Source organism: Amblyomma mixtum, chromosome 7 (genome assembly GCF_055824585.1).
Source record: "Amblyomma mixtum isolate Tamu chromosome 7, ASM5582458v1, whole genome shotgun sequence".
NCBI lineage: Eukaryota > Metazoa > Arthropoda > Arachnida > Ixodida > Ixodidae > Amblyomma > Amblyomma mixtum.
Window position 1 is genome coordinate 144,833,461 of NC_143018.1, and position 23,816 is coordinate 144,857,276.

A 23,816-nucleotide genomic window follows, 5' to 3' on the forward strand; every position below is an offset into this window, starting at 1 on the left:
GGATCCTACTTGTTTGCGGTTGCAAAAGACCACTCGAGTTTGATTGCGTAACTCTTTTGGTGGCACGTCAAGGAGGCTGTAGCAGCTGATAGTAATCTGAGGCCAAGAAAGAAAGGCCTGTTCCAGCAACACTGCTGTACCGCAGGAGATAATGGACAACATAAAATAAGCGTGTATGGTTTAAAAAAGCTGTCGCCTCTCATTTCAACGTGTCGTCGAGTGAACGGGCCACCGGAACCATCACCGCCACGCCCGCCGACGGTCAACGAAACAACAACGAGAGGACGACAAAAAGACAAAAAGTGATTAAATATCACTGTTTTGCTGCTTAGTTAGAGAACTTAACTAAGTGTATAAATATATAATATAATTAATTAAGCACACCTAACATACGTACATCTGCACGTTTCATTGTAGCGTTATGGCAGCAGCTCCATACTTCGTCTCTATACTAATCCACGCTCAGAGCAAGTTAAATCGCATGGCCGCGTTTGATTTAGTCCTTATTTGACCTGTCGTTGCATGTTCGCACAGCAACGGACAATAAAACGACATATCGAACAACACCAAGAGAGAGGAGGAGAGTAGAATGGGCTACGGAGCAAACGCGTTTTGATTACATTCTAGCAGACATCAAGAAGATGGAATGGGCATGATGGGGGTGTATAGCACAGTAAGGAGATAAGTGTGCTCTCTTAGATAACACAGAGCTTTACAAGAGAACGCAAAATATAGAGTGAAGAAAGAAGAGCCAGATTTGCAGAAAAGATTAGGAGATTGAGCGGGCAGTCCTAGACGGCATAGGCATATTAGGCGATAGACGGGAGAAGCTTTTCTCGTGTGGCGGACGTAGCTGAGAATACAGTAATGGAGATCATGACCATGCTCACCCTTTAACTGGCCAGTCAAAAGCGTCTTTTGCTGCGGGTCCACAACGCATGCTTTGGCTCACCTTCGGAAACTCGTTTATATCTGCAGCTTTCGAAATGATTAGAGTCTTCAGGCTCCTGCGAAAAGAAAGGACGCCCACATCAGAACCAGCAGGAATGGTTAGGAAATGGCTTCGTAGGAGGGCTATTTACCACATAGCAGCTGTTCTCACAAAAACATATTCATCCTGCTGTGGTAATACAAATTTCCGGGTAACCTGAGGTACGAAGTCCTGAGGCCAGTCGGAGAATTCTGTGTGTGCAAGTCTGCAATCCGTGTTGTGCTTGTACCGCTGCGCTCACATTACAGCCACCGGCCAGGTCAACTCAATGCGTTCTTCCAAGAGTGCGGCAGGTTGGTGCAGTAGCCCGTTATCTCTCATAAAAATGGTCTGTAGACGGTCGATAGAGTTGTTGTAGTGTCCATTGCCTTCCTATAGACACTTCTTTTCGTCTATATATAGTCTATAGACCGTCTATAGACAAACGTCTACCAAAGTATGGCCATAAATATATAGATAGTCTATAGACTGTCTGTAGCCTTTGTATTGCCGATAGACTGTTCTCTAAGATTTGTCTTTAGGAAGTCTATACACTTTATAAACGAGTCTATGCACTGTCTCTAGACCATCTAAATACATTTTTGTAAGGGATGGCAGGCAGGCAGGTGGGCAGGGCAAAGCAGGCGGCTGGATAAAAGGTGGGCGGGCGGGTAGGTATGTAGCAAATTTTTTAATGTCCGTTGACATACAGGAATTTACGGTCCTATCAAACCTCAGAGGGCAGACAGCGAACAATTTCATAAAAAAAGATCACAAGGAACAAAGCGCAGACTTTGCAGCAAACAAACGTTTGAATAATGGCAACAAGCACAGGCTCCAAAGGCACACCACGCGTTCGAACTGGGGCTGGCACGTGCAAGTGGCCGCTCCCTCCTGAGTTTAGACTATCACGCACGAATGAAAGTTGATGAAGACAACTTCCAAAGTTCATCGCGAGAGGCGCTTGGAATGTGTTGTGCACCCCGCCGTGGTGGCTCAGGGGTTACGGCGCTCGGCTGCTGACCCGAAAGACGCGGGTTCGACCCCGGCTGCGGCGGCTGAATTTTGATGAAGGCGAAATTCTAGAGGCCCGTGTACTGTGCGATGTCAGTGCACGTTAAAGAACCCGAGGTGGTCGAAATTTCCGGAGCCCTTCACTACGGCGTTCCTCATAGCCTGAGTCGCTTTGGGACGTTAAACCCCAATAAAAGAAAAGAAAAAAAAAGAATGTTTTGTGCATGGTGAAAGAAGACAGAAGCCCACGCTAGCGTACTAGAGCTCCGGCACAAGTCGTCCAGCTCCACACACACACAACCTGAGGTGGTGAACGAACGCCAGCACCATTCTGCTGAGCCGTCATACTGAGCAGCCGGCTTCCCTTCTGTCCTGCAGCGAGGTAGCGGCTATGCACCTGGCGGTGTAGCGCTAGCTTACCCAATTTCTCCATCTTGTTGTCTGTGCGTGCTCCGGTTCTAGGGAGATTGGGCGCGAGACGAAGGCTTAATCTCTATCTTTTCTCTGAGCAGGGGTTTCCCCTTGGTCGGCCTCTCTTCGTCAGGAGTAGCTCTCAGTTGGTGTATTTTTTCACAGTGGAGTAGCCAGCATTCCTGTGGCTTTAGTTCCTTCCGATGGAGGCGCGATCCGTTCGAACGACCCGGAGGCAGTCCAGGCGGCCGTTTACACTACATCGCGTCACTACACGCGGATCAGACATGTGCGCCAGTTCGGCAGGGGTGGGATATTGTGCAGGTCACTGGACAAGGATTGTGTCGAAGAGTTCTAAGTGTACCTCTTTCGCCAATCACCCGGTGAGCACATTCATACCGCCTCATCTATCGTGTTCCAAGAGCTTAGTCCGAGGTGTCGTCTGTCGATTAAGCCCTTTTGAAACGCTTGAGAGCCTCTCGTCTGCAGGCATTATTGCTTTACATCATTGCAGCAGAATTGTCAACGAAGTAAATATTCCTACAGAGTCCGTCATAGCCACATATGCAGGAGTTGTATGTCCTTCAGAGATGAAAGTGTGACCATTGGTCTTCCTAGAGGATGCATTTATCTCTCGGCCTCTTCAGTGTCACAAATGCTGGAGATTTGGCCACAGTGACAAAGTTATGGTAGGGGGAAATATCCCGATGAAATATCCCCCCCCCCCCCCCCCCAGGGGATGCGGGCTGGTGTAGTTTCGGCTACTACGCTTTGTTCCGGTGCAACGACAGCAGTGGGCATGGGATGGCCGGCACCCATCCTTTGGGGATGCAAAACCCCATGGGAGTGACCGCTACTCCCAGGCGACTGTGAGGGCCAGTCGCGCGCGTGAGGTCTAATGCCTAAGCGGAGGCAGGCCTGGGTTTACACTCAGGTTGGACCCACGAAATCCGGCACGGAAGGCATGTCAAAAGTTCCCAAGGTTTTCAAATACATGCTACTTCCCTCCGCACGCGGGGGTGTGCAAGTCTGGCTACCGACGCGTCGGTTCCTTGTTACGGAGAAGTCATGTCCGCGCGGGGGTTCACAGTAGCCAGGCTCTGAAACGGCGCCTCGTTGACGCGGCCTCGCGGCCGGCCGCAGAGCTGTACTGGCTTTACGGGACACCGGGGGATAGGGAAATAGTACGGCCTCGAAGCGTCCGGCAAAAACCGTCGATGTTGTGGAGTGCCGGTGAAGTAGTCCCGGGTCATCTCACCCTCAGCCACGTTCTTGGTTTGTGGCCCGTTCGCCCGGCCATGAACACTCCCTCCTCAGTAGGAGGAGAGCAAGCTAGGGGAGAAAATAAGTGCATGGTTGGTTGGTTGGAAGCATAGATGGGTCCCCCCCGGAGGTGCTAGGTCATGATGCAGAAGGCCGGGGGGCCGTTAGGCTGACGACCTAAGCGTCTATTGGCTGGATCACATCTCACATACTTTCGGTGTCTGAAAAACCGCGAAATCACTCGGCGGTAAGTAGCTGGCTGGTCGGAAAAGCCCCCTAGGGTCGTGAAGGCGCGGTAGCTGTTGACCCCGTGATAGGTTTTCCTGTCTCCGGCGGTCGGAGCCCGCTGCGTATGGTGGGTGGTCGGGCATTCCGTGAGAGGGGCCGCACCACTGGGCAATCTCGACGCTCTCCCTGCCCTGGCCAGGCAGGCCAGAAATGCAGTCGAGATAATTGAAGGATCAGATCAAAACCCTCGCTGTCCCCATTCCCCTCCACAATTCCTAACCCATTCCTGACAACCATTTAAAGCATCCCTTTTACCCATCCTTCCCGCTACTTCCCAGGGGAGATCAGGCAAGTCCCCCCAGGCCCGCTCCCCCGGCTGTGGGTCGCTACAGTAGCTTTTCCCTTTTCTTTTTACTTTTCACCTACGGGTGGTAAAATTACCATTTGCCCACGGGCCTATTCTTTTATTTTCGAATTCGGTTAAGCCTTTTTTACGTATGTAAAAGCCTTTTTTACGTAGGTCGTCCCCACCAATTCATTGTCCTGCACGAGTTCACGAATTTCAGGTTCTGGAGCGAATCGGCAAACGCCGAGGCACGCGATGAGAAGCCTTTGCCGCAGACTAAGAGAGCTTCAGGTTACTCTAGTGTGGTCGCCAAATGCCCACCCGTAATGGATGCCAATTGCTCATAGGCAATCACAGCAGCTGTCGAAAAAGCTATGACAAATGCAATGAAACACATTATGGAAACCGTATACACGTGCATTTCCCTGGTCATAGCTACCCAGATGTCCAGTCTGCTGCAGCCACCGACCGCTCCGCTCTTGCTTCTGTGGTTTCGGAAGCTCCTCCACCTTCTGCGGTCATCAGCGGCGTTCCACAGCGCCAAAGTCAATACTAGCCACAAACTACTGCTGAACCATTTCTACCTAAGAGCGTTATGGACGCATCCTCTGTTGAATCTGTTGACGTAGAATCTGATATCCACGCCGAAAAGTAAGGTGGGTCTTCTTTGTGTATTGCAGGTCCATCTTGTCCCCAGTCGAAGTCAAAGAAAATCACGGTAGTCAAAACCTGAAGACCAGGATTCTATAAACGGCAGTTGCCGCTCCTGCACTCCCGCCAAGATAGCGTCGTTACGTGTACTCCAATGAAATTGCCGTTTTGTATTCTCAGCTTCAACATATTTAAAATGTGCATGTAATCAACTTCAGCCGAATTCTTCAGGAAATATGGCTTTCTACAGATCTCAGTTATCATCTCAAACATTATCCTTCCTTCCGGATTCACCGGTCATCACGAGTTGGAGGGTTGTTAATGCTAATTTCTTGAAAGTTTTTTCTCGGGGCATTCATTTCTTTTCAATATGCAGACAACCAATGTGAAACTCTTGCGGTTCGTCTCAATATCTCAGGTCAACAGCCCTTTACTGTTGCTAATGCATATTTCCCATAAGGTGTGCATGACACTCGGCCTCTTGACTCACTCATGTCTTCTAGCCGATCTCAGGTTTTTTTTTTACTTGGGGATTTCAATTTGCACCACGTGACGTGGGGGTTTTAAACAGATTGCTACGGCTCTAGACTACGTTATTGGGTTCGTGACAACAACACTGTGCGCAACGATACAGCTATGCCTAAATTTGTACGCAGCCAATGTCGCTCTGCCTTAGACTTAACTTTTTCCTCCCCAGGAGTCTCTGTTACGCCTTCGGCGCCTGGTGACTGTGCAACAAACATTGGTCATCAACCGATTATTTCATGCTTGCGTGCAAATTAACTCTTTCCGAACGACAACATGCCTCCTTCATAAGTTACAGTCGCTTTAAAGGCACCCTCAAACCAGCTGTCACAATCACCTCAGACCCAAGCGCCGAGACAAGTGCCGAATGCAAGCCTAAACATCTAAGCTCAGTGTTGGAACGTGCAAGGGAAAAGTCTGAATTCTTTGTCAATGGAACCAAGGGTGCAATCGCCAATAATTGGTGGATTGCTTAGTGCACGCGTGCATATAGACGACTAAAAGCAGCCTGGATGAACTTCAAAATCAGTACCTCAAAAATTGGTTAGATTTTAAGTACCTCGCAGCAACATTTAAGCACACTGTATCCCGCGTGATGGAAGAGTACAATACAAGTTATTATGATTTATTTTCACAATCAGGAAATAAACGGTGCTTGTTTAATTTCATGCGGAGCAGAAAAGTGATTCCGCCAGCTATCAACATTCGATCCCTCGTTTGGTCCCCTGCCGACATTGCCAAGTCCTTAAAGGGCAATGTGTGTGGCCTACAGCGTCGATTTATACATGCACCTCTCTCCAGCTACATTCGCAAGCACTTCAAGTGATTTTATTCAGGTCTCTATGCCTGATGAACTTTCGCAAATTGTTCTGGGCGTAAGCCCAGCGGCTCCTGATCCCTATAAGGTCACTTCATCTATGATCAAAATTTTGTTTAACGAATCTCCTGAAGGCCTATTGGCTCTAGTTAACCATTCCAGTCAAGGTCCTTAGATACCTCATGAGTGGCGTCTTGCGGAAGTAGTTCTACTGCCTAAAAAGCAAGGAGAGAGCTTCACTTCTACAATATACGCCCTATTTCATTAAAGGGAGACCGAAGCACTTTTTTTGAAAATCAGGCTGGCAGCGGCGTCCTATAGTTTTCCATGCTGTATACTAGAATATCGCATCCAAATAAGGCAAAAACAAGCGCGAATTGCCTTTTTTTGCCGAAATATGCGGCCTGTGCCACGGGGTACGCCGCACGGGGCGCCGCCGCCCGTGATTGGTCAAGAGAGGTCGTGACGTCACTTTGAGGACTGGAGAAGCTGCCGATGCGGATCCGGCGCTGCGTTGAGTGCAGATCGCAGCTTTCCGTGTCGTCGTAAAAGCGAATACGGCGACTATTTTTTTTACTGACCTCCGAAGTAAAGGATACTACAGTTTGCTCATTCCACGTATCGCCTGAAACAAAAAGACACAAAAAATTCTACGCCTAGCACAAGCATACGCCAGCATCAAAGACGCGATGTAGACCATGCGTAAAAGGTGCCAGCACAACCTCGGCTCGTATTCTCGGAAAGGAAGGGGTGCGAACAATACTCAAGTCAATTACCACCACCGGACGCCTCCTGGCTCGCCCGGAAGAGCGTCATCCTAAAGAAAAGGCCCAAAGCACTGTGTACAAAAAATGCTGTTCTCAGTACCCGGCGTTGCAGGTTGGGGCAAGAAAGTATTTCAAGGAAACGATGAAGGAGCACAAAGTTAAGTAGAACGTGTTGTCGGGCTAGTTGGTTGAATACTTCAGACATGGCAGTTGCGCGAAACACACACACACAAGACAGGTTACGGGACGAGCGCAATGAAACGTGCCGTAACGTCCCGTAATCAAACGTAATCAAACCGTACGTAAACCGTAATCCCGTAATCAAACGTAATCAAACGTCCCGTAACGTGAAACGTTACGGGACGAGCACAAAGTTGATGTGAAAATTAGCGAAGCGCAGTGGCCAAGCACTGCGAGGCATGTGACCACAGGATAGTGACGCAATCATTGTGCGCTGGAAACAAAGTCAAATACGCGCACAAGGCTGCTGCTTCACTCGTGGCGCGTTCAGCAGATGCCAGAAAATATTAATCGCTGCCTCTGAAACGTACGCCTTTCCTAGATTTGCAGTTTAGGTTCAGTGAAGTAGTTGCCCACTATATGTGTGTTTAAAAGCCAAGCTAGCTGCAACTCGCCCGCTGCCACAACTTGATGAAGAAACCGAGTAACGTTGCGGTGTTTTTTTGCAAAAACTCGGTTGGCTTGCATATCTCTTAAATTTGCATCCGAAATCAACATCGAACGCTTTCATTTTAATCGCTTAGCTACGATTAAACGAGATGCCCATATGAAGAGCTTCGATGCTTGCTTGCTTTGCTTTATTGTGCTTTGCTCTGCTTGCTTGGACACGTCGAACCGAGTATAAAATCACTAACCGAGCCTTGCTGAGCACGCCTCAGATGGTCTGGCCGCACCCAAGCTGAGGAGAGCCACACATGCTTAAGCCTCTATAAGGTTTCTTCAGGGGCTAAGTGAGCATGTTTCTACTTTTAAAAGAGGCGCTTCTTCGGAATGGTGACAAGCCTCTCATGCGCGAGAAAATCGAAGGAACTGTGTCATGGTTCAGCCCGGCTTTTTAGACAGAAATCTCCAGAGGTCACATTAGGGACAAGCTCTGCATGTAGCCGCTCTTACGAAAGTGCTTCGAGCAGTGTAGGCTTGCTTTGGTCAGCTTGAATTCTTCGTTACAGCAGCGAGCGCTTGCGCTGCGAGCTGATGATCTTGCGAAAAACAGTGGAAGACGGCACAGTCTCGGCCATATTTGTTTATGGACACGAACGCAGAGTAGTACCTCGTGTTGAATCTGATCGGCTGACACACTTTGTACGTCACAACGCACGCAGCACGAAAAACAACGCGCGCTGAAAGCTCGCTCGGGTGCGCCGAAATATCCCCGGCTCCTCAACGTGACGTCACGTCGGCCGACATGGACGAGGTTTCCCTCTCCGCTCTTCTCCTCTCCTACGCTCGTGCGGGGCGCGGGAGATTTGAACATCGCGTTTTTAATTGGTGATTGCGCCACTGTTTCAGCAAAAATCGAAAAAATAATTTCGCAGACGTGATCATCAATGACACTACTTTAAAACCCTAAAAAATTAGCTGATTCGAAAACCGCCTCAGTATCCCTTTAACATCGAAACTAGTGAAATTGGTAGAACGGGTCTTGCTCCGTCGTATCATGTCTTTTATTTCTGCGCATGATCTCTTGAATACTTGTAAAATTGGTTTCAAGCCGGGCTGATCAATTTGGTGTGCTCATACTGACCTTGAGAGCCGCATACTTCACTCAGAAATCACTAGCATAATCAACTCTATAGCTGCCGAACAAACAGGAGCGATGCAGAAACCGCTCATATAAGCCCCGGCGCAGCTCATGCACTCCATGACTGAGAGGATAGAAACCACCATCAACTCACGCCTCGACAAACAAGAAGCCGGCATGAACAACCCTTTAGAACTTGTACCTCACCAGGAACTGCCTCGCAATCAGCGCGTAGTTCAACACGCTTCCTGTCCTCATCCACTATCCCCAGACAAGCAACATGACAGAGAACAATAGCACTAGAAAAGGCCGGGGGCGAGGCCAATCCACGAAACGAAAAGAAGAAATAAAATTTATTTTATTTATTTCAAGGTAATGTCAATCCTACAAAGGATTGTAACAGAAGTGGGAACAGAAGTCAGTACAGACTGAATCAAGAAAGTATATGCCAATGGAACAGCCGTAGCATACGCCAAAGACAAGCGGAACTAGCAACATATATCTTAAACTCCCTAACCCCGCCCCCCTCCCCCACCATCTCATCGCTGTGTAAGAGGCTGAAACAAATCGCATTCATATCCGCGGTTATCAGACGGCAGCCCTTATGCCACGTACGGCAATCCTCACTCTCGCACAATGCCGGTTCTTGACCGCACACTGACAAGCACGCCCGACAGCAAAGGCACTCAGTATATCGCGATAGAGCTCAGCTCACCCACGCAAACATATGGCCTCACTATTCTTAATACATACAGCAGTACCAAAGATAAAAGCAGAGCTATTAAGGACATCCTGGGCTCTTGTCGCCCGCCAGAGCTCTTTGTGGTGGGTGATTTGAATGCACGTCACACGCACTGGGGATACACTTCGGATACTCCCAAAGGTAACCTCATTTTTACCGCAATGGCTGATTATAACCGTGGCCTGATCACAAACACCGTCCTACACCCTCGTATTGGCACAAGTGTTACCCGCGACACCACACCAGGTATAACATGGGCCACACAGAACGTAATCGTTAAATATCACATAGTGCTCGAAGACAGCCTTGGGAGTGACCCCTTTCCAACCTCCACTACTATCGCTGACGATTCCAAGATTTTCAACCATCGTTCACAGCAACCCATTGACTGCAATAAATTTCGCGCATACGTGCCAGCTGATTCTACCAAAAACTGTGCAGTCACAGACTGGACAGATGGTCTGGCAGCGGCCATCCAGGTGAACAGCAAACGCATTAAAAGTACCCCTACGGCACCGTAGGTTGATCTGCATCTGACTCATCTATGAAAGGCCTGACAGGGACTTCTGAAGCGCTGACGTCACCAGCGACACAATCGTAAATTGAGACTGCGCACAGCTGCTCTCACTAATGAGGCAGAAGAATACGCGAACGCGCTAGCCCGCGCAAACTGGGAAATGTTTTGTAACGCAGTCAAGGGTACATTAAGCCCCTAACGCGCCTGGGCCCTCCTACGCACTCTCTTAGATCCAAAAACTGCTAAATGTCGACAGAAGTAAACATACAACGTCTAATACAGCTATAGCTCCAAAAGGGCACCGACATATTGGCCATACGGTGGGACACATATGTACCCCCATCCCTTCAGTCAGCAGATCCGCCAAATCTACGCCCACCTAACACGGAACTTGATGCTGACATCACGTGAAAGAAAGTCCGCCGAACACTGCTTAGTATTCGTCTCCCTACGGCGCCCGGGCCTGACGCCATAACGTACAAGGCACTATACTCAGTCTGGACAAAGTCTCCCTCCAGGAACTCACGGAACCAGGGATAACCACTGGCACGCTGGGACGCTTCCATCAGCCTGGACCCGTGCCAGAATGCGATTTATGCTCAAACTGGGCAAACCCCTCACTTTTCAAAATTTGCGCCCCATCTTCTTAAGAGCTGTGTCGGCAAGCTCTTCGAGCATGTAATTCTCAATCGCCTGCAACCGTTACTAAAAACAGCCGGCTTTTTTTCCGACGTTCAATTTGGCTTCCGTCCAACGTCTTGGCAGAAGAGGTACTTTCAAGCGTCTCTCTTTTCCACTAAGGGCCGTACAGCCGCTGCGCGAGTCGTACTGGCCCTGTATATTCATAAGGCTTTCGACATAATAAGCCTTGGCCATATACTGATGACATTGACCACCATGGGCTGAGGCACCCGCATATGGCAGCATATTCGGGGCTCCCTTCGGGGACCCACGGCAGAACTCCACTTTGGGGATATCGCCTCCAGCCTTTCCCCCTGCCGAACCGGGGAAGCCCAAGAGGGTTGATTGATCCTATTCCCTTTACTCTTCAACACTGCCCTAGCGGCACTGGAAAACGCAGTTTCTGGTTCCCCAGGGCTCCACACAGCCATATACGCAGATGAAATAACCTTCTGGGCAACGGGCGGATCCCTTGGAACAGCCCAGGATATCCTCCAATCTACCACAGCAATCACCAACACCCATTCAGCAAATACAGACCTCCATTGCTCTCCAACTAAATCGGAACTACTATTGCTGAAACCGCTTCCCCGTAACAACCGCCCCCCCCCCCATTGGACTGCACATGTACAGAAATCCAGTGCCCATTGTGTCTCATGTGCAGATTATCGGCATTCTTATTAACAAAACACTCGATGCAACCGCCAGCCTTCAGATCTTTCAATGAAGAAACAAACAGGTCGATTCACTAATCCCGCACGTGGCAGCACGCAATAATCATCATCAGCCTGACTACGCCCACTGCAGGGCAAAGACCTCTTCCATGTCTCTCCATTAACCCTGTCCTTCGCCAGGCGCCGCCACCATATTCCCGCAAATTTCTTAATCTCATCCGCCCATCTAATTTTCTGCCGCCCCCAGCTACGTTTGCCTTCTCTTGGAATCCACTCCGTTACCCTTAAGCACCAGCGGTTATCTTGCCTTCGCATTACATGCCCTGCCCAAGCCCACTTCTTCCTCTTGATTTCAACTAGGCTATCATTAACACGCGTTTGTTCTCTCACCCACTCCGCCCTCATTCCGAGCTCTTAACGTTACACCTATCTTTTTTCTTTCCATAGTTCGCTGCGTTCTTTTTAAGCTGAACCCTCTTTGTTAGACCTCCACGTTTCTGCCCCATAAGTGAGTACCGGTAAGATACAGCTGTTGTTTACTTTTCTCTTGAGGGATATTGGTAAACTGCCATTCATGATCTGAGAGAACCTGCCATATGCATTCCACCCCATTCTTATTCTTCTAGTTATTTCCCTCTCATGATCCGGATCAGCGGTCACTACCTGCCCTAAGTAGACATATTCTCTTACTACTTCCAGCACCTGGCTACCAACTGCGAACTGCTGTTCCCTTGCTAGGCTGTTGAACATTACTTTGGTTATCTGCATGTTAATTCTTAGCCCCACCGTTCTGCCCTGCCTGTCTACTTCATTGATCATGCTTTTCAGTTCATGTCCTGAGTGACTTAGCAAGGCAATGTCATCAGCAAATCGCAAATTACTTAGGTATTCTCCATTAACTCTGTAGGGCCTGCTCGCGGGCAAGTCAAATCTCGCGCCGCTCACCGCGGGTAGCCTCGGACCCCTTCTTCCCGAGTGGGGGGGCGGGGGGAGCGAGGCTGGGAGAAAGCCTTTATAAGGCGAGACCGGGAAGGCTCGCGCTCTCTCGCTCTTGGACCAGCCCTGCCGAAGGACCACCTGACCCAGCTGCCACGACGACGACCGGCCCCCCTGATGTGAGAATAAACCGTTTGTACAAAGTCCTGCCTCGAGTGACTGCCTGTGCGTCCCCGCGCAGAGGAATTGCCCACAAATAATGGCGCCCAACGTGGGGCTTTAAATTAACACCTTGTGGACGACTTCTCTGCCGATCTTGGGACGTGGAGCCAGACTCGTGGCAGGCCCTCTTTGTTCGGGGCCACGCCGGACCGATAGGGTTAAGGAGCGGGTCAGGCGGAATGTTCGCGGGGTAGCGACTTGTGTAGTCTTGTAAATTTGTTAGGGTTTTTGTGTTATTTATGTAGTTTTCGGGCGTTTTCTGTTGTGTATTTCAGTGTGTTTGTAGATAGATTGTTGTGTATATGAATGTTCTTGTTGCCATGAGCAGTTAGCCGGTGCGGCCGGACAGTTAGCGCGAACTATGCCTCCCAGAAAGGATGTTTCAGCCACGGCTTTGGATGGCGGGGCAGCCGGTAGTGAGACGGCCGACGCGGCGGCCGTAATGGGGCAGGTGACTGAGATGTTTGCCGCATTAGCCCGTCAGCTCAGTTCGGTGGCTGGCGCCAGCCAGGCCGCAGCGTCGGTACAGGGTGTCGAACCGGTATTTTTTCGGGTTCGGTTCGGGTTCGGGTTCACGCCTTTCGGGTTCAGTTCCGGGTTCGGCTCCAAAGGGCCATTCCGTTCCGGTTCGAACCGGTTCGGACCGTCTCGAACCGGTTCAAACGGGTTCAAACGGGTTCAGGACAAAAATAGTTAGAACGCAGATCGGTTTCAGTGATATGCGTTTTCCTTTTTCTTGCACATCGCTATACAAAATAAAAAATGCAAAGATTTGTTTACGAGAACATAAAGTGGGCTCGTTGGTAACGGTTGCTTAAGCAGCGTAGGAAACAGGACAAACGGAAGTCTGGAGACGACACCAACGTCGACTAAAAACTGGTTATTATATTCTCGGAAAAGTATATGAAGGCGCAGGACACAGTGAACAATCCACAAAACAGAAGAGCAAAAATTAAAACTAAAAAACATACTGCGCATGCACATCGTAGTCGAGTCATGACATCTTTTTCAATGAAATTCGAAGACTATATTCCGGAAAGCCTGGCTCCTTATCTACGAAATTGATGCATGGTGAAGCAACACGCTCATCTGCATCAGTATAGTCAGATTAGAACCTTGGGCGTGTTGGTGATGTGTCACATGCCACATAGCGCTAAAAAGACACGGACACAAGAGAGACACAGGACGGGCGATAGCGCCCGTCCTGTGTGTTTCTCTCTGTGTCCGTGTCTTTTTAGCGCTATGTGGCAAGTGAATCATCTGCATCCTTCATGATCATAAAGGCCTCCACCATCTCCCTAAAAATTCGATCAGAGTGATTAAACAGGAGGTTTCTCTTTATAAGTGGGGAAGGAGATGAGCGTGTTGCTACACCATCTATCAGTTTGGTAGTTAAGGAGTCAGGCTTTCTTGGCATTGTGTGAGGTCCAGGAGATAGGGGAGTGCCGTCTACTATCGAAGATACTCTTCGAATTGCGTTGAAAAAGACGTCACGACTCGACTGTGATGTGCATGCGCAGTATGGTTTTTAAGTTTTAACCTTTGTTTTGATTTTTTTTTTTGGGGGGGGGGGGCTGTTTCCTGCGCCCTGTGCCTTTGCAGTCGAGCCCACTTATAACAGCCGCAGATATAACGAACGCTCGCTTAGTGCGAACGAGGGCGGTGCTACTGTCAAAATATACGAGGGGGGACCCAAAAGAAACCGAACTGAGAGCGCGCTACCATTCGTAGACGTAGTAGAGAGTTCTACCGCTAGATGGGGTTAGCAGAGACCTTCACGAAACAGCTGTTCAGACGACATAAATTTGTAGGCAAACATTTGAGCGCAGTGTTGTGTTTCGCTTGCAGTTACTTCGTTCCGTCTGCGAAATATTTATGGCAAATTTAAAAGAACAGAGAGTGTGTTTGATGTTTTGTTTCCGGCTTAAAAAATCGGCAACGGAAGCTTACCAAATGTTGCAACAGGCTTTTAAAGAGGGTGCTATGAGCCGCACACAAGTTTCCGAGTGGTTTGGGCGCTTCAAACGTTGTGAGATGAGTGTCGAAGACCATGCTCGTTCTGGGCATCCTTCAACGTATCGAAATGATGAAAACGTTGAAAAAATCCGCCAAAAAGGAACAAAGATGGTCGTTTCACGATCGACCAAATTTCAGAAGAGACAGGGGTGAGTTGGAGCTCCTGCCAGCGAACTTTGACTGAGCAGTTGCAAAGGAGACGTGTTTTCGATAAATTTCTTCCTCGCATTTTCACACAGGATCAAAAGAACATTCGATTAAATTTGAGTAGGGATTAAAAAAATAAGATTGAAAGTGATCCAAACCTCTTCACCAAAGTCATTACAGATGATGAGAGTTGGTGTTAGGGGTATGATCTAGAAACTAAGCAAGCGTTAAACCAGTGAAAGTCTCCCAACTCCCCGAGACCAAAAAAAGCAAGGCAGTTGAAGTCGAATGTGAAGACAATGATCATTGTCTTTTGTGATGTTCGTTGAATTTTGCACCAGGAATTTGTTCCCCCTGGCCAGACTGTTAACAAGCACTTTTATTTGGAAGTTTTAAGACGTCTGCGAGAGGATTTGCGGAGGAAACGCAAGGAACGTTGGCGATCAGGTCACTGGTTCCTTGATCACGACAACGCCCCCGCACACACGGCCTTACGAGTGACCCACGATTTGGCCTATCGGGGATGGACTGTCGTTCCCCACCCTCCATATTCACCATACCTAGCCCCGTGCGACTTTTTCTCTTTCCAAGAATAAAGAAAAGTCTAAAATGGAAGCGTTTTGGTGATGTGGTGGCCGTACAAACAGCTTCGCAGAGGGCACCGGACGATATCAAAGTTGAAGAGTTCCAGAGATGCTTCAAACAGTGGGAAAAAAGACTTGATAAGTGCATCGCATTTCATGGAGAGTACTTTGAAGGTGACTGAAGGAATTTTGTGCAAGAGTTAATAAATAAAGTTTTTATACGAAAAATCCGGTTTCTTTTGGGTCCCCCCTCGTATATTGGGGCAATGGCACAGTGTCTCACATAGAACGAACTGTTGTGGCCTCAACAATCGGCTAGAGCGAACGCGAAGCTGTCGGGCCCCGTAGTTGACCGAGCCGGCGGTGTTTGGCGCGGTTTCGCTCGACTGCGAATCCGCGGCAGGCGAATTTCGCGCACTTTGTGTTCCCCTGACACGACGCGGCAGTGGCATGGACGGCAGTGACCGGCGGCTGCCTTCTGTCATTGGCAAGTCACGTAAGCCGCGATGCTTTGGAAGCTACGTGCCCGTACGCTACAGGAACAATACAAAAGCCTGGATGAGTCGTGACTTATTTGCCGAGTGGCTTGTCGAGTTCGACCGCGACATGGCACGAAAAAACAGGAAGGTCCTGCTCGTGCTGGATAACTGTGCGGCGCACCATGTGCGGCCTTCCTTGAGTGCGGTGACAGTGCTCTTCTTGCTTCCCAATGCAACCTGCAAAATTCAGCCGCTATGGGCATCATTCATGCGTTCAAGGTGTGCTACCGGCGGCGCGTCATCCAACGCTTGTTGATCGCGATTGATGCTGCCATGCCAGTTCGCATCAGCTTGCTTGCCGCCGTGGAGATGTTGAAAGCGGCGTGGATGGAACTCACCGCGGAGTGCATAGCAAATTGCTTCCGCAAGGCGGGTTTTATGGGCCCAGGCACTGAGGACGCCATAGATGACCCACTGGAACGCCGGTCGCACGAGAACTTGTGGCAAGGCGTCGTTGACACGCAGCTGGCCGGACCTGACGTTGCCTGGGACGATTTCGTTTCTGCTGATGACGACGCCGACATTGCGGAGCCATACACTGACGAAGCTATTGTGCTTGAAGTGCGAGCCCTTCCTGACTGCCCAGAGACCGGCGAGGACGATGACGAGGATGCTGCTCTACCGCCGGTTGCTGTGAACGCTTCAACCGCGATCGGTTACATCGCGTCGCTTAAGGAACTCGTGTGCAGCAGAGGCCTTGGCGATGAACATATTACCGCGCTGGAAAAATTAGAAACGGCAGTGATGCGATCAGCTTTGAAGAAGCAGACATGCATCACTGACTTTTTTCAAAAATAAAGTTAAGTTTTGTCTCGCTTGCTCTTTTTGCCCGTATTATAGGTGGTCCACATACTACGAACTTTGGATACAACGAACAAATGCCGCGTGACGATCAAGTTCGTTATAAGTGGGCTCAACTGTATATATTTTTTCCAGAACAAAATAACCAGTTGTTAGTCAGCGCTCGTGCCATCTCCTTTCTTCCGTTTGTCGTGTTTGCTGCGTTACTTGAGCACGAAAAAATTGTTCAATGCGAGATGTTCTCACTTTACCCATTTTATTTATTGTCCGCAGAAAAAGGCGTATTTACGGTAAGAGCCGCAAAATAAAATGAACTCGAAATAAATAGAAATCGGCTGTGTATATACGCTATTATCCACCTTAGGAGGTGCAGGACGAAAAGCCGATACATTTTGAATCTACTAGACCCTCCTGCTTGAGCTGTTTGGGCGACCCCGTAGCGCGAGTAATAGGTCTCGTACGCAGTGTACTTACGGCCCCGTAAGTACGCAGTGTACTTACGGGGCCCCAAAATTGCCGCCGCACGCGCCCGCTACGTTCCCGCGCACTGCTGAGAAATGAAACTGTCATGTATCGGCACGTATACATACAGACAGATACCTTTCCGTCACATCGAAACCGACTTGCCAGTCCCCCATCCTTTACTACATGGTAAGAAAATGTTCGAGAATCCCTCCATCGCCCATCGACCACCAAACGAGAGCCTCGTGGGAGCACTGGCTCTCCCTAACATAAATAACTTACCAAACATATTTTATTTAAATCACCTATTCGACATCGCCTTTGTGACTCACGTTATATATCCTGAGCCCCTATAGCTCATTATCTTCAAAAACTCAGCTAATCGTGGCTTCTCACTATAGTAAAGTAAGAAATTTGTTCGTGATAGAATGCTTGGGACTCTTCCTGGGGCGCTATCAAAAGGCAACCTTTGCGTCCACAGAATTTTTTGCGCCCTTGATAGAGTGATACAGAGGGGTTAATCTGGCGTGCACTATTTGTCCACCAACTTGTTTCAGGTATTTATTTCCGAAGCTAAAAACAACCCCTTTCTGGCAGCTATGCTTATTTGGTTCGTAAGTGCTTGCTGCTCGCGAGTGCTGATTCATTCTGTTTTCTCACTCTTGGCTTTTACTTACCTGTACGGCCTCTCCACAAGGCAGATGACAAATGTTGCGATCGGTCATTACTTCCTCTCCCCGTACATCTACAGCCTTACCTTAACTTTCTTGATACTAGTGTATTAAAGCGAAGTCAGCGGATGTACAGTGGAGCCCACTTTAATGGCAACAGATATAACGAACGCTCGCTTATTTCGAGCGGGTGTGGTGCTACCGTGAAAATATGCATAAGGGCAACGGAAATTCGTCACAGATACAGCGAACAACTCTAGCCACACCACTCGGTTATAGCGAACGAGGTGGCGTGGTGAACTACCCCGAGGTTGTAGAGGTCGTCCTTCTGCTAAGCACGCAGATGAAATAGCGCCTCTCAACCTTCAGCCCCGGAAAGAACACGTCAACCCAGAAATTGAATTAAAAAGCGGCACTGCTGTGCGCAGCGCTAACCGGAAGGTCCGGCGTCCGGTAACACTGTAAATGCTAACGTAAACATGGTAACGATATGCTATAATTCTCTATTTAAATAGTAAGTAACCGCCGGCCAAACCCGCGTCGATGGCCAACGAGGGCAATTATTGCGTACGCGTTCGCCGGCTCGGCAAAGCATCCTGAGTAGAAGAAGCGCGGCGCGCGTGAGACAGGGGCATCGTCAAAAGCGAAGCTACTGACCAATCTCGTGGATCAACTAACAGCAGCGATTAGATAATTTTGAAATCCTTGCTGGCCATGCCAGCCACATGGTATGCATAGCCTGCCCAGTCGTCTCAATCTTTGGCGCCGCTGCCATGTGCAGGCATTGATATAGCGGACAGTGCATCGGATGCATTCTGCGCCACAAGCGCTGCGCTACTTTGTCTCTGCATCAGCCCAGCAACGACAGAAGAAGCTCTAAAACACGCGTGACCAGATGATTGCAGATTTCTGGCAACGCTTCGTTGATCCATAGCCGACCAGATGTCTCCTCGTTCCTGCGGACCACAAAATCGCAGAAGCGCCTGCTTTGACGGAGACGTTGAACACCAAGCGCGAGCTCTTCCGACTGCCAGTAATCTCATTTACGTGGCCGACCTGCCACCAGTTGCCATGCACACTTCATCCATGATTACTTATACCCCGTCCCTAAATTTGATAGTTGGCAGCAAGGTCTCGAGGAGGATTAAATGACCGCCCTAGATAGCCTGGAAAGAGCAGCGGCAGGCTCTGCTTTGCACAAGTAAGCACGCTTAACGCAGCTTTGTAAGAAATAATTGCCACTTTTAGCGGCCTTAGTATTTTTGGCTGTTGTAAGAAGAATCCACTTGTTACGAACGTCAGATATAACGAATGGAACCTGCGGGACCGTCAGGTTCGCTATAAGTGGGCTTGGCTTAGTTTTAATCCGCCACAAAAACGTTTTTCACCCTTCAGACATGCACCTTACATGTTCGGACGTACTACCTGCGCGAAAGAGGCGTTTGTGCCGTAGTCAGTGCATTTCAACCTGCGCGAGCAACGAGAAACAATTTCAGCAATAAAATGATATTTTTGTCATGATGCTGTATTCTTTTAGAACATACTTAAGCAGTCTCTTAAATAACCCATTGACATCATACATTTCATTATAACATTTATGTCTGCGATGAAAAACTTGAATTCCGTGCGAACTCTTCGTGTTCATAGGACGCAGAACCGCCGCGTTCCACGAGGTCACTGTTTAGACACAGTGCACTTCAAAGCAGGAGGAATATGCTGCGCAAGTTCAACCTCCGGACTGGTTCCCCTTTCATGGCGTGTGCACCGTCTGGAATTTTCACGTGCGGGCGGACGCAGGGAGTTATGGTGACGTGAGGCCTTATGACGTGATCGCTGAATTTGACGCGGTCAAGTAAGGCATGAGGAGGGTCAGAGAGGTTCCAAATATTCCATGCAACAACCATAAAAAGAAGCCTACAAGATAGCCGAATAGCCTAAAGCGTCTGTAAACAGAGTTTTCTGTTGCGCCGCAATTAGTACGAATCCCACTCGGAGTCAGAGGTAAGACTATGCATACTCTTTTAGTTGTTCTTTTTGCTGCGTTAGCAGTATAGCCTGATTTCCCAAAAATAACCGCGCTGCGTGCGTGCAGCCTCCATCCTTGATGCACACTCCGGTGGACGACACATCAGGGCATTCACTGGTAACAATGCACCTTCAAAAACTTTCACCCATCTCACCACCCCCCAATACCCACCTGTACCCGATATAGCCGAGGTAGATTGTTGTGAAGGCTGAACGTATTCAATCGCCCAAGCGTTCTAAGAAAAAAAAAACGCTAACAATCATAAGCCTGTCGCGTCAGACACTAAGAACGGGAAATATGACTGCGAAAAGTAGATATAAGTCGCCAGACAGAGAATTCAAGATCGAGCAGTGCGAGAACAGCGGATGGAGCCGCGCGCTGGCGACTGGCAGAAATTTTTTTTAGAAGCAGAATAATTTCAGCGAATCGGCATAACGAAATCACTTCATCGTAGTTACATTGCATCGCAGTAGCATCTTTTTGGGCGTAATCACTATCGCATGCCAGCGAGCACATGTATTTCCGCATTGCCCTTTTGTGTAATCAGTATTTAATTTTTTGCTTTTTAGTACATCTCCACCGCTGCCAAAAACCCGCCTTTCGTTGCTTATTTCCGTCGCGGGCAAACGAGAATATGCGGATTCTAAAAAAAAAAGAAGACCAATTTATACATCCTTCTTTTGGTAATACTAGTAGTAATATCTCAGGTTTAACGTGTCGAGTTGACATTGGGGCTATATGACAGACGGGGTAGTGGAGGGCTCCAGATTAACGGAGACCAGCTGGGGATTTTCGACGCGCGACAGAGTAGGCTGGTTTTTGTATTTTTGGAATCGGCAGCCGAGCTCCACAGCCATTGAGCCATTTTTTTTCTTTATTGCCCTACAGGCTCATCGTGAGGGGTTTTATTTAGAACCTGCTGTCTAAGACAATGAGCGCCTACAAAAGTAAATGTTGCACTAACCACTGCGGTTGCTCAGTGGTTAGGGCGCTCGGTTACTTATTCGATGTGCCCTGGTTCGAGCTCGTCCCCGGCGGCCATGTTTCGATGGAGGCGAAACGCAAAAGGCACCGTATGCTGCGCGATGTCAGTGCAAGTTAAAGAGCAACTGCCCCACCTTTCGAGATTTCGCGATACTGAAGGATTGAAATCCATACAGGCTGTAGGTAAAGGATACTAAGTTTTTTGCACTACCATTTAAAATAGTGACGTTATCGATTATTAAATTTTGAACTTCTCCTCAAAGCAACTAAGGAGTGCGGGGAAGTTCAGTGTGATGTCATGGAGGGTATGATTTTAAATTACTGCTGCCGTCAACCACGCCTTGCCGAGCCTCGTTGGACGCTTCCAAACAACGTTCGGCGGGCTTTGACTTCGGTTCCGTTGGTTTCTTTTTTCCCTTCAAAGCAGGCGTTTACGCGTTGAAAATGTACGGATACGTTCGATGACGTCATCATGCGTCCCCCCACTTAGCGTTGTGCGCTGCGGAGAAGTTTGAAGGCCGTCGCAATTTTAATTGGTGATTACGTCACCGTTTCAAATGCTAGGCCAAAAGGACTTCGCATACTTTACCTGGAAGTCTCCTTTCAGATGACGCCATAGATATTAGAATACATGAATCACCGTGTGGTATTCGCCTACTGCCGCTAAATAATTTAGAAAATATTTTTTTTCCCATGCTGTGTCGGTTTCATCAACCGAATGATGGCTTTGACGTGAGTTCAACATTAGGTCACGTGAGGCACGGGAAAACTAATACAAACGCTGATACGTTGTTTTTACTCACTGTAGCAGTTATATCAGCCGACTTCAAGACCTATAATTACAACGAACGACGTATCAGCAGTTATATTGCCGTTTATAACACCTCACGCGACCTAATTTCCACTACACGTCACAACCATTGTTATGTTGGTGAAACCGAAACAGGATCAAGAAGAAATTCAAGCATAAATTATTTATTAGGGGTTGATGAATATCACGCGGTGCTTCATGTACACCAACGTTTAACGCATCGTTTGAGAGAAGAAAGCACGCAAGAAAAAGTTTCGTGTCTATAGTACTTTACTGAGTTAGAGCAGTCCTAACACTTTGATTAAAGATTTACGCAAATATGTAAAACGGAGGAGTAATAACTCAAGATTTTACATAAACCTGACGTACAAGAGTTTAGAATTGGCGGCAGCACATTAGAGAAGCGACAATTAGGCTTCTTCGCAGGCACCAGACCTCCTGTAAGTTTGCTGTCGCATATACTGGGTACCATTTTGGCACTTCCCAGCGCAGACAGCTATGTGTGGGTAAGTCTATGCGATAGATCATATCATTCTGTCGGAAAACAAGACGTATGCCGGGATGCAAAAAAAGTGGGGCTGAACCGGGTCCCGAACCGGTTCGGAACGGTTCCTTTGAATCGTTCCGGTTCGGGTTCAGTTCCAAGATGGCGAAAAAAATATGGGTTCGGTTCGGTTCCGGTTCCGGGCGAAAATTCGGGTTCGGTTCCGGTTTCGGGTTCGGGTTCAGTTCCGGTTCGACACCCTGCGTCGGTAGCATCGGCGACAGCATCGCGCCCGCGGATAAATATGGAGGTCCCCTCCTTTTCCGGGTACACGGACGCGAAATCAGTCCACGAGTTTTTAGAACAACTCGAGGACTACCAGACGGCTCTGGGCGCCCCAGATGACGTAATGCTAGGGCAGGTCCTGCCTGTAGCACTCGTCGAGAGCGCGGCGCGATGGAGGCGCTGCCAGCCGACTTTCCAGTCGATGGCGGACTTCAAAGATCGTTTCCGCGCCGAGTTCTTGCCGCCTGATTATGAGCGCCGGATGCTGGAGGAGCTCGCGTTGCGCACCCAACACCCAGAGGAAAGCCTCCTCGAGTACGTACGCGCAATGCAAGAGCTGTACAAGAGGGCAGATCAGACGGCAACCGACCGAGATCAGGTTGCGCGTGTGATCAGGCAGTGCCATCCACGCTTCAAGCCGTATCTGCGGGGCCGCAGTTTTACAAACCTCGAGGCCCTAGCGCAGGAGGCCAAGACCGTGCAGGAGGATTTACTCGCCTAACTGCGCTACCAGCCGCCCCCCAGGCCGGCCGAATCGCTAGAACCGGGATGCGCATGGGATGGAGGCCGAGAATGCGCGATGAGGGCTCGGCGCGCCGAGGTAATGGCCGTGGAAAGGCAGGCGGAACCCCCTGTTGTCCCTCGCGCGCTGGACCCGTACGCATTCGAGCAGCGGCGCCGTGCCGGCCTCACAGGCCACGCGCCGAGCGAGCGTCAGGAATGCGCGGAGGAAGGGGAGAGCCGTCCCCAACCGCTTCGTGGAACGAGGGGTCCTCCGTCCACGCGGCGGGTGAAGGACCGGCTTTACTGGAATTGCAACCAGCCCGGCCACGTGGCACGCGAATGCCAAGCTAGGCGTATGCAGGGAAACGCCAGGCGCTGGCGGTGATGTCTGGTGGCACCGGCCTTTCACCGTCAGCGGGAGAATTTCATGGTTGTCAAGGCGCTAGTCAGGAAAAGAACTCCCGCGCCGGCGACGGGGAGGCCTTTGTCCCGCTCGCCTGTAGAGCTCAGGGACTCGTTCCGCGCTCAAGCCCTTTTATGCTAGTGCAGTTAGCGGGTAGATGCTACTGTGCACTCGTAGACACGGGCTCAACGCTGTCACTGGTCGGTGACGAGGTGTACGAGGCCTGCCGGATAGGTAACATCCGTGTCAGACCGGCCGAAACCCCGTTAAGCTTAGCAGCTGGGGCGGCAAAGGCAAAGGGAGCAGTGCGTCTTACGATGCGCTTTGACGGCACAAAGCGGAGACATCGCTTCGTCTATCTGCCTGGCTTGTCGATACCAGTAATTCTGGGAAGGGATTTTCTCTCGAGCGAAGGCATTGCGCTCGACATGGGGGAGAATGGCTATCGTTACAGCCAGCTCGCCCCCCTCATTCCCTTCGAAAGTGCATCCTTGCCCGGCTGTCCTGCACAAAAGGTGGGTGTCCACACCTGTGCGACAGAAAGGCAGGTGAGCTCCCTCGAGATGCTGAGAG

At 49.4% G+C, this 23,816-nt stretch overlaps 1 protein-coding gene across 1 annotated transcript in view; it reads right to left on the minus strand.

Moving 5' to 3' along the window:
* Positions 1–23,816, minus strand: part of LOC149337773 (multidrug resistance-associated protein 1-like) — a 266,100-nt gene that overhangs the window by 176,539 nt on the left and 65,745 nt on the right. The window contains exon 6 of the mRNA XM_089553512.1: positions 891–1,007. Within this exon, the coding sequence (XP_089409638.1) occupies positions 891–1,007 (117 nt within the window). The remainder of the gene's footprint in view (positions 1–890; positions 1,008–23,816) is intronic.